Source organism: Triticum aestivum, chromosome 7D (assembly GCF_018294505.1).
Source record: "Triticum aestivum cultivar Chinese Spring chromosome 7D, IWGSC CS RefSeq v2.1, whole genome shotgun sequence".
Lineage (NCBI taxonomy): Eukaryota > Viridiplantae > Streptophyta > Magnoliopsida > Poales > Poaceae > Triticum > Triticum aestivum.
Window position 1 is genome coordinate 54432422 of NC_057814.1, and position 11291 is coordinate 54443712.

The following is an 11291-nucleotide window of genomic DNA, read 5'->3' on the forward strand; positions in this document are numbered from 1 at the left end:
GGGGGCGGCCGCCCCGGGCCCGGAGGGGCCCCCACCCAGCGACGTACGTGATATATAGAGATATAGCCATATAGGCCTGCCGCTGCGTGCGTCTGCATGGACTGAAAAAAACGCACTGCCTGGCCCAAGATTAATACTACGTGAGGCTGGCCCAAGATGGAGTAATAATTACGCATGGCCGTCGATCATGGATCGAATCAACCTTCTTCCAGAGGCGCATCAGTTACGCACGCACGCGAGGCACGGTGTCGGCGCCCGCCGCCGCTGAACGCTCGGAGGGCTTTTCGGCTCTTCGGCTCGAGACCGCGAGAGCCAGTTGAACGACGGCGGACGAGGGACGACCCTTGAGCATGAGCCATGCAATCGCTGCAACTTTAGCGAAGACGCCCCATCAACAATTGCAGAAGTAGATTCTAGATAAGGTACTGTGCCCTATTCCTTTTGCTTTTCCTATGATAATTATTACAAATTATAAATGATAATCAATATTCCCTATTTATTATTGTCATATGGCATTGATAATTGTTTGATTGGGCATGGTTACTGTAGATTTTAGAGGCATTGTCATTACCTCCCTCCGATCCAAAAAAAAATGTAGTGGCTTTAGTTCAACTTTACTTCTAATTTGAACTAAAGTCATATGACACTCTTTTTTTTTAATCGGAGGGAGTAAGATTTTTTGTCCAGTTAATATAGTAGTTTTTTTATAGCTCTGCACTAATTTTCAAATACTAGCGGCACTTCCATAGGGACCTTGATGTGACGCTTACGAAAAATATATAAATAAAGAATAATGTGGCATCTGTCTATGAGCCACTACGTACCTCAGGTTCTAATTGCAATGTATATATGCTTTCCCATTAAATTGATTGGATTGCATCTGTTCTTTGCAATGTCCTATGGAACACGGAGATGCTAGCACTAGTCTAGAAAAGACACTAGTCCATGATTATGGTTAATTTGATAGCTCTTCCAATTCCGCATCCTAGTGTATACAATAATTTCATCGGATATTGAAGGCGAGATTGAATATTGGGATCAACGGAAGCGGGAAAGACCTACAAAATCGATCCCTAAGGCAACGCTCTAAGGGGCCCCGAGCTCAAATTTCGCCCCGGGCCCCTAAAATCCTAGGACCGGCCCTGACTACGTAGTACGTACTGCTTGCTCACCTAGGACGCAGGCAGAAAATGGTCAACCGATAATGTATCTACAACGGTTGCATGTATGCACCATCAGTATGGAATGTTTATTTCCGCGCGGTCACTAACTACGCGAGCTCTAATTACCTCTACCGTGCCATAGACATGGAAATAAATATCTCAGTGGAACCAATAGCGGTTTAATTGGACACCAAGATAACTTAAATGGCCCCTGCACACCCATCAAGCTACCCAGGCCTGCAACCCATCAAGCCACCCAGCTGAAAATGCACACCGGCGGTCCTTGTTGGCGTTAACCACCTGCTACAAATAAGTGAGCTGCTCTAGTCTGCCTGGTGGGCCACGGTCACTCATTGATGGTGGGAATACATCATCTATTAGAATAATTCATCCTGAGGAATGCATATACCTGACAAGTGATATGAATACGCATGCATCATGACGCAATGGACGGATGTGATATCAGCCTCGCATGGCTGCATGTCCACTCGTGATTTATCGAGGATACATGATCATTTTACTAGGAATTGGGCTCGCTATAAAATAAATGTTTTAATTTGGGTTTTCCCGCAACTAAAGCGCCCCGAGAGCTCTATTGAGGAGTCGAACTCGCAAACTCGCAACCAACGACAGACGGTAAGTCTTACTTACTAGTTGAGCTGATGGTTATTAGTGAATAAAAGGGCGTGCAAATATTTAAGAACTAAGCGCAGCGGAAGATAAAAACATAAAAAAAATCAACCATTGAACATCTTTTTAATATATAATGAACCATTTTTAAATACACATTGAAAATTTTTGTGATATACACTGAAAGTTTTTTAAATACAACTGAACATTTTTGTCATATACGCTGAATGTCTTTAAGTACATAATGAACACTTTATTAATATATGGTGAAATTTTTGTTAAATATACGTTGAACATTTTTGTAATACACGATGAACATTATCATAATGCATGGTGAACTTTTTCATAATTTATGCTGAAACATTTTTTTATTATATGATGGACATTTTTGTAATAGGAGGTGAAATTTTTATATAACACACAAAAATAGAAGAAGAAATAAAAATATAAAATAAAATAAACAAAAAATAAAAACTTGAAAGGAAAAAAGGAACCAAATCCAAAAAAAATATCTGGAAGCAAAAAACCGCAGAATAAAAACAAAACAAAAAAACCACCGCAGGAAACAGCGAAGAGAAATGGTCCCAAAATTAAGATGAAACAAGGGTAGCTCACCCCTTGTGAAAATCATTAAACATGGCCATTAATTCGTGTTTCAGAAACACGCAACATCCTTGATAGAATTTAGCTGGGAACCCATCTGGCCCCGGAGCTTTATTCTTCTCCATATACCTCTTTTTCGGTGAATACCAAAACTGAGATATGATTCTCTCCTTCCTCAGAAAGTTGAGGAATATCATGAATCTCTTTCTGGTACTCCCTCCGTCTCGAAGTGTAAGATGGGTTTTCAGATTTCCAACAGCACCAAATCAGGCGAAAAAGACATTTGTACCCCCGCGAGCTTCTTCCTCGCGATCAGCAATTCAAATTCCTCGCTGCGCCCAGGGCCCTCGCCGCCCAGGAAACTCGCTGCGTCCAGTGGCTGCCCCTCGCCACGCCCACAGTGCCTGGCCTCGCCCAAAGCACAGGAGCTCGAAGCCCTGGCGCTCGACGTGCCTGCCCAGGCACTTGGCTTCCAGGAGCTTCTCGCCCAAGAGCTCCTCGCCTTAGCTGAATATATATGCACCTAGTTAAGTGCTTGTACACGCACTTAGCTGAATATATATGCACCTTAGGGTCGGTTCTTCATCCATTAAGGGAGGAGAGAAGAGAAACATTTTACTGTTATTCGTCTATATCAAAGGTTTTGACAAAAACAAAATACACAACACTTAATTCATTGAAATTAACAGAGGGGTCCAATTTCACTCAAAAGCTCCTCAAACCAGTCAAAAGTGAAATAAAATCTAGCCAACTTAGCAAGTTCATGAGCAACATTATTAGCTACCCTATTACAGTGCTCAAAACTAGTAACGAGAAAATCACAAGCCAAAAGATAACAATGGTCAAAAACAGCCCCTGCAACCGGCCTTTTGAGCAATGGATAGACTATTCTAAAGATTTTGACAGTTCAATGGACTACAAAAGGGCTGGTCTTTTTTTCTTAGGTGCTCATTTTGTCTGGGACTCTTCTCTTGAGGTGGTTAGCCTTTTTACCACCTTAGGTAGGTTTTGTTCTAAACTACTTGTTTTACATTATGTTGCAACATTATTATGACTTTAATAAAGTGGAAGGGCTGTGGGGCATTTGCCCTGCAGTGTAGGGTTAAAAAAAACGAGGACTATGAAAGATGGCAGTGTATCAATATCAGTAACACCAAAGGGTTGAATCAAAGGCACTGCATAAACCTCCCTAAGATAAAAAGTTTCAGCATCACAGTTATCTTACAAAGATTACTCCAATCCATTTGGTCATTACAAATAGGTATCCTTCATTTCAATTTGACCAATCTTCCCTGCTCAATAACAGTCTTTTTAGCCCCCTGCCGTCCTTGGTATCTGGAAGCGCCAGCACCACCAGGATAGCACATATGAAGGCGACGGCACCACCGATACCAAAGGCCGGTGCGTTGCCCTTGTTGAAGGCCCCGTCTATCGGACCGGCGGTGAGGCCGACTAGCAGCTGGTAAAGAGCAGCAATGACAAGAAAGTTATTTCTGTTCCAAGAAAGGTTAATCTGCAAAAACAGCTAGCAGGAGTACTCACTTGCGATAGGGATATGACAATGGTGATCGCACCAACGGTGACTCCTGGTCAAAATTGAACAATAAAATCGGGTTAATTATTTCTTGGAGCAATTTAGAGGGGCAGTGAGAACGCAAAGATGTTTACAAATCACAAAGAAAGCCCAAACCTTGGCCACCACCCTCCCCCGCCGCGACCTCAGCGGCGACCGCCCATGGAACGCTGTACAACACAGCCTGTGGGATCCCGATGAGCGCAAACATGGTGAGCGCGAGGGCGTTGAGATTGTCGGGGCCAGCGACGGTGAGGCTGGTGCTCAGAGACGGGCTGTACCCCTTTGTCGAGACGACGCCGACGGCAACCATCCCTGCCATGATGAGGAACACTGAGAAGAGACTGATGGACCAGATGACCTTGGACGTCAGCTTGCGGCATAGCTTGGGGATGAGGAAGGAGGTAGCCCCGAGGGAGGCCGAGCAGAGGAGGAGCCCAATGGCTCCTTCGCGGACACCGGCATTGTATTTGTCGTCGGCCATGTCAGCCACCCCGTTCGGGTTGCCGTGGTAAATCTCGCGGCCCATCCAGTCCGTGTTGTACTGCAGGAACGGGAACCAGGAGAGCTGCAACCAAATGCCAGATCACAAGAAGGATCCATGTTAGAGCACGTAGTAACTTCGGTGTGGGCATGCATTACACTCGCCTAATATAGTTATAGCTCTGGTCCGTGGAGTCTGGACGTACCCAGGTGAAGGCTGTTAAAGCGAGCACTCTGAACATGGCAGGACTCATGTTCTTCAAGCTCGCGAAGAGGTCGATGAATGCGTTGAGGCCCCCGCAAGTTTGAGCAAAGGCGGCACCGCCAACACCCTCATTATCGAGGGACTGCTCATCAGCGAGGAGCATGGTCACTACTGTGCTGATGACAATGAGCACCTGATCAACCATGTACAAATACAGCATATGATCACCAATTTGTCAATATCAGGGTCATGAAATGGATGCATGCGAAATTATTAGGCTGATGGTGACAATACGGACGGACTTACCACAGCAGTCAAGAAAGCGCCCTTAAGATCTGCGCAAGCGTCGCAGCACGCGCTAGTTTTCAGAGAGGGGAACCACCTTGCATACATATGACGGATTCACATCAGTAAGGACCAAAAGAAGGACATGAACTTCTGATCTAAAGAAGAAGGCTAGAATGTACCGGTGCCATGTTCCGTAGGCAACGGCCGCGTAGCCAAGGATGCTGCCGATGGCCATCCACACGGAGAAGATCGCCTGGCCGATACTAGGGCCATGATTCGCAGCTGCAGTGGGCGCAACACAACGGGTACGTCGATTAGTTATTTCAGTGGGAAACAAGTGCTGCAACACAATTGATGATGAAAGGAAGGATGGATGGAGCTCACCGGATAGGTCAGACATCATTGCTCGAACCGACGCCTGTGCGGTATGGATGACGCAGTCCAGCAACAAGAAGCCGACGACGTACACCGCCGTGGCAGCCCAGCGAGGGCCAGTGTAGGTGCTGAAGAAGAAGAAGAACAGTACACACATCAACGGCGGAGCTGTGTTGTGCTGGGGGCTAGCAACAAGAATCCGTCTAGCTCCGCCACCGACACACATTGTTTTCATTCATCAGATAAAGGGGACGCAAGTCGACTACATGCAAGCTAAGAAATGAGTTTCTACTATTCATGTTATATCGTGTTTCGTGTGCATGCATCCACTGTGTGTCGGTACTTGCAGAATCATGTCATGTTTTCTAGTTTCGGCAAAATTTGTCTTGTTCCAATCTGCTAGTACGTACATGAGAACTCTTATTAGTACATAATGATTATTGGGATTTCCCCCCTTGTTTCAAGAGTGTATTCAGCATGTTTATTCATTAGGTTTCGGCTTCTTTCAGAGTGCCATATCTTAATGATTCATCGTATTGTATATATCAACAAAATCCGAATGCACGGTGGATCAAAGCATGCACATTATACATCGTGTATGGTAGGAAAACCACTCTATATTAAACCAACGAAAAATGTATTGTTACAGACCTGCAGTTCTCTTTGGTGTCGCCAAGGTATCGCCCGATGTCCGCGGAGAAACCGATGAGCATGCCCTGTTCAAGTCAGATTTTTTGGCTACCAACAAAATCGCCGGTACAATGGAAATTAGAACATGAGTTTTGATGAGCTTACAGAGATGCATATGATGAGGCATTCTAGGATGATGAAGGGCCTTCTGCGTCCTATCCTTATGGTGCATCGGTCGCTATAGTAGCCCACGATGGGGTTTACCTAGGAAAAAAGTAGCACAGTGTTATGATCTATCGACGGTGTCATGTCTTTCTTGTGAAATGTGCGTTTATAATCAGTTGGGTTCACATCCCAGGAAAGGAAAAAATGGCAGTAATTATTGATATGTTAAATGTTGCACCGTTTTTGTGGGTGTGTGTGTGTCTGTGCTAGTTGAGATTAGTTAAGACTATGATATGGCAGAAGTCTTAAAGAGATGATTTTGCTCAGGCACCGGCGTTAGATAAGCTTGACAGCAATCACAAGTTCAGTGTTCCTGGTTACAAGACGACGGAAATTGAAGACAAGATGAGATCGATCACATGGAAACGCTCACCAGAAATCCAGCGATGGGTCCGCCAATCCAGAGCATGGAAACATACTTGTGCGGAATCCCAAGATTCTACAGCCCACGAGGCAAATAAACAGAGCCATCGTGAATATAACATCATCATCAGATTACAGTACTAAGAAATTTGACTTTGTCCGTTTGTAGATACTCCGTAGATTAGAACAGATGAGAGGTAGCAGTCGGCTCGGCGATGCGCGGACGCACCTGGGAGTAGGGCGAGAGGAGGGACATTTCTAGAGCGGAGATGTACTGGATGCCGCCGGAGACCATGCACACGAGGAACAGCCTGAGCGCGGCCGTCAGGTTTTTCCGGCGCGCGCCGCCGTTGCTGGGGCCGCCGCTCTCGCCTGGCGGCGCCATGTGCTGCTTCAGGTGTGTCTTTTTCTTTTGACACTAGGGTTGCAAGTTGCTGATGCCACCGGCTTGCCTATTTATATTTATTTCCTGGGCCAAATGTCACACTAGACGGCTTCTTCTCCACCATAAGGAAAAAAAAAGAGCCCTCTGGTATGGTATGGTGGGCCTTTTCTACCACCCATTAGCTAATCCATTGCTTTAGCTCAAAAAAAAAAACTAATCCATTGCTCCTCGTCCTCCCCGCCAGGAGAGTTCAAAAATGTTCGTGCATTTGAAAAAACTTCACAAGTTCAAAAATATGTCTGTGGAATTTAAATTTTTCTCACATTTAAAAAATCTTCAGGTATTAAAAGGGTTTGCGACTAAAAAATTTGGTGAATTCAAAAGGGTTTGCGACTAAAAAAATCTTCAGGAGCGAGCGATTGGGAGCACCATAACGACAGAGGACGATGGTGCGGCTGCTGATGGGTTTGGCTAGGTTGGTGTGGAGGGCTTCGCATCAGGCGTGGATACGGCAAAATGGTGGCGACTCGATTGCAAATGGCCGAGCTACTCGCTGTGCCGGGCTCAGACTCGTGTGCGACTGTGGTGGAGGGTGGCAGTATAACTACACATGTCTTGGGCCATGCATTGCGACATGCTTTGGCACTGGGAATAACTGGGTGCTCGGCCTCCAACGTGGATGCAAGGTCACTGACTAGGCGCAGAGGCTATATATCGCTTGTAGCGAGTCTTCCTTCGGTCTCGCCTGAAGTCTCTACAATTGTGGGTCCTAAAAGAAATACACTAGAGAACTGCATCTAGTTTTTTTGATTTGGAAACTTTCATTCGGTTTTCTATTTGTTTTCCATGGTTCTTTCTTCAACGCATAGACGGGCGCAAGTCGTGTTGTGGATGAGAGCTCATGCAAAGCTGGTGGAGGCCTCTTTTTGCTGGACTTATGCCGCGTCCGGTGATTTTGGGCCTCGACGCTCTTGTGTCCTTGTCAAACTATATTCCATGGTTTTCCGTCTCTACGTGTTCGTCTAGATCCCACCCTCTAGTTCTAGTCATCGTTTTGTTTTTTGTGTTTATATATGATTTTCATTTAGTTTTTCTTAATTAACCAAGAATTGTATTGTTTTGGATCGAACTTCCCTCATTAACGGGATAACCTCTTCTCTTCTCAATGCAACTGCGGAACTCCCCACCCTCTGACAAGGTTTCATAAAAATATATGGCTTCCCTAGTTGATACGAAAAACCTTTTTCTTCCCTATCTTACAACTAGTCTAACTTATGTGCCCTTTATGACACTATCATCCACTCGTCTCATTTCATTTGTTTCTCACCGCAGGCCTAGCGAATGCGATAGTGACTGCACATGCGGTAGAGGGGTTATGGAGGGTGATGGTGACGTAGAGGGTGAAGGTGATTGATACGTCTCCAACATATCTACTCCCTCCGTCCCATAATGTAAGACTTTTTTGGCACTGCACTAGTGCCAAAAAACGTCTTACATTATGGGACGGAGGGAGTATAATTTTTTACTGTTCCATGCCATTATATTATCTGTTTTGGATGTTTAATGGGCTTTATTATACACTTTTATATTATTTTTGGGACTAACCTACTAACCAAAGGCCCAGTGCAAATTGCTGTTTTTTGCCTATATCAGTGTTTCGCGGAAAAGGAATATCAAACGGAATCCAAACGGAATGAAACCTTCGGGAGAGTGATTTTTGGAACAAACGCAATCCAGGAGACTTGGAGTGGACGTCAAGCAAGCAACGAGGAAGCCACGAGGTAGGGAGGTGCGCCCCCCACCCTCGTGGGCCCCTCGTGGCTCCCCTGACCGACTTCTTTCGCTTATATATACTCATATGTCCCGAAAACATCCGAGAGCACCACAAAACTCTATTTCCACCGCCGCAACCTTCTGTACCCGTGAGATCCCATCTTCGGGCCTTTTCCGGCGCTCCGCCGGAGGGGGAATCGATCACGGAGGGCTTCTACATCAACACCATAGCCTCTCCGATGATGTGTGAGTAGTTTACCAAAGTCCTCCGGGTCATAGTTATTAGCCAGATGGCTTCTTCTCTCTCTTTGGATCTCAATACAAAGTTCTCCTCGATCTTTTTGGAGATCTATTCGATGTAATTCTTTTTGCAGTGTGTCTGTCGAGATTCGATGAATTGTGGGTTTATGATCAAGATTATCTATGAACAATATTTGAATCTCCTCTGAATTCACCACATGATATGTGTTTTGCTTGGAGCGTCTTGTATGATTTGAGTCTTTGCTTTTTAGTTTACCACAATCATCCTTGATGTACACACCTTTTGGGAGAGACACACATGAATCGGAATTTATTAGAATACTCTATGTGCTTCACTTATATCTTTTGAGCTAGATAATTTTGCTCTAGTGCTTCACTTATATCTTTTAGAGCACGGTGGTGGTTTTATTTTATAGAAATTATTGATCTCTCATGCTTCACTTATATTATTTTGAGATTCCTTTAGAACAACATGGTAATTTGTTTTGGCTATAAAATTAGTCCTAATATGATAGGCATCCAAGATTGGTATAATAAAAACTTTCATAAAAAGTGCATTGAATACTATGAGAAGTTTGATACTTGATGATTGTTTTGAGATATGAAGATGGTAATATTAGAGTCGTGCTAGTTGAGTAGTTGTGAATTTGAGAAATACTTGTCTTGAAGTTTGCAAGTCCCGTAGCATGCACGTATGGTAACCGTTGTGTAACAAATTTGAAACATGAGGTGTTCTTTGATTGTCATCCTTATGAGTGGCGGTCGGGGACGAGCGATGGTCTTTTCCTACCAATCTACCCCCCTAGGAGCATGCGCGTAATGCTTGGTTCTTGATGACTTGTAGATTTTTGCAATAAGTATGTGAGTTCTTTATGACTAATGTTGAGTCCATGGATTATACGCACTCTCACTTTTCCATCATTGCTAGCCTCTTCGGTACCGTGCATTGCCCTTTCTCACCTTGAGAGTTGGTGCAAACTTCACCGGTGCATCCAAATCCCATGATATGATACGCTCTATCACACATAAACCTCCTTATATCTTCCTCAAAACAGCCACGATACCTACCTATTATGGCATTTCCATAGCCATTCCGAGATATATTGCCATGCAACTTTCCACCGTGTCATTTATTATGACACGCTTCATCATTGTCATATTGACTTGCATGATCATGTAGTTGACATCGTATTTGTGGCAAAGCCACCATGCATAATTTATCATACATGTCACTCTTGATCATTGCCCATCCCGGTGCACCGCCGGAGGCATTCATATAGAGTCATATTTTGTTCTAGTATTGATTTGTAATCATTGAGTTGTAAATAAATAGAAGTGTGATGATCATCATTAATAGAGCATTGTCCCAAATAAAAAAAAAGAGAAAAAATAAGAAGAAAGGCCAAATAAAAAAAGAAGGGCAAAAAAAAGAGAAAATAAATAAAAAGGGACAATGCTACTATCCTTTTTTCCACACTTGTGCTTCAAAGTAGCACCATGATCTTTACGATAGAGAGTCTCTTGTTTTGTCACTTTCATATACTAGTGAGAATTTTTCATTATAGAACTTGGCTTGTATATTCCAACAATGGGCTTCCTCAAATGCCCTAGGTCTTCGTGAGCAAGCAAGTTGGATGCACACCCACTTAGTTTCTTTTGTTGAGATTTCATACATTTATAGCTCTAGTGCATCCGTTGCATGGCAATCCCTACTCCTTGCATTGACATCAATTGATGGGCATCTCCCTAGCCCGTTGATTAGCCGCATCAATGTGAGATTTTCTCCTTTTTTGTCTTCTCCACATAACCCCCATCATTATACTCTATTCCACCCATAGTGCTATGTCCATGGCTCACGCTCATGTATTGCGTGAAAGTTGAAAAAAGTTTGAGATTACTCAAGTATGAAACAATTGCTTGGCTTGTCATCGGGGTTGTGCATGATGAGAGCATTCTTGTGTGACGAAAATGGAGCATGACCAAACTATATGATTTTGTAGGGATGAACTTTCTTTGGCCATGTTATTTTGAGAAGACATAATTGCTTAGTTAGTATGCTTGAAGTATTATTATTTTTATGTCAACAATTAACTTTTATCTTGAATCTTTTGGATCTGAACATTCATGCCACAATAAAGAAAATTACATAGAAAATTATGCCAGGTAGCATTCCACATCAAAAATTCTGTTTTTATCATTTACCTACTCGAGGATGAGCAAGAATTAAGCTTGGGGATGCTTGATACGTCTCCAACGTATCTATAATTTTTTATTGTTCCATGCTATTATATTATCTATTTTGGATGTTTAATGGGCTTTATTATACACTTTTAT

At 43.6% G+C, this 11291-nt stretch overlaps 1 protein-coding gene across 1 annotated transcript; it reads right to left on the bottom strand.

Moving 5' to 3' along the window:
* Nucleotides 1-3517: 3517 nt before the first annotated feature.
* Nucleotides 3518-6949, bottom strand: LOC123167662 (sucrose transport protein SUT5). Its single transcript, XM_044585492.1, has 11 exons — nucleotides 6768-6949; nucleotides 6549-6614; nucleotides 6116-6214; nucleotides 5972-6036; nucleotides 5330-5448; nucleotides 5125-5227; nucleotides 4964-5039; nucleotides 4659-4850; nucleotides 4087-4537; nucleotides 3939-3982; nucleotides 3518-3855 (listed from the first exon to the last, which is right to left on the bottom strand). The coding sequence occupies exons 1-11, from the start codon at nucleotides 6921-6923 to the stop codon at nucleotides 3670-3672; spliced, it is 1557 nt and encodes a 518-aa protein (XP_044441427.1). The 5' UTR covers nucleotides 6924-6949; the 3' UTR covers nucleotides 3518-3669.
* Nucleotides 6950-11291: the final 4342 nt, after the last annotated feature.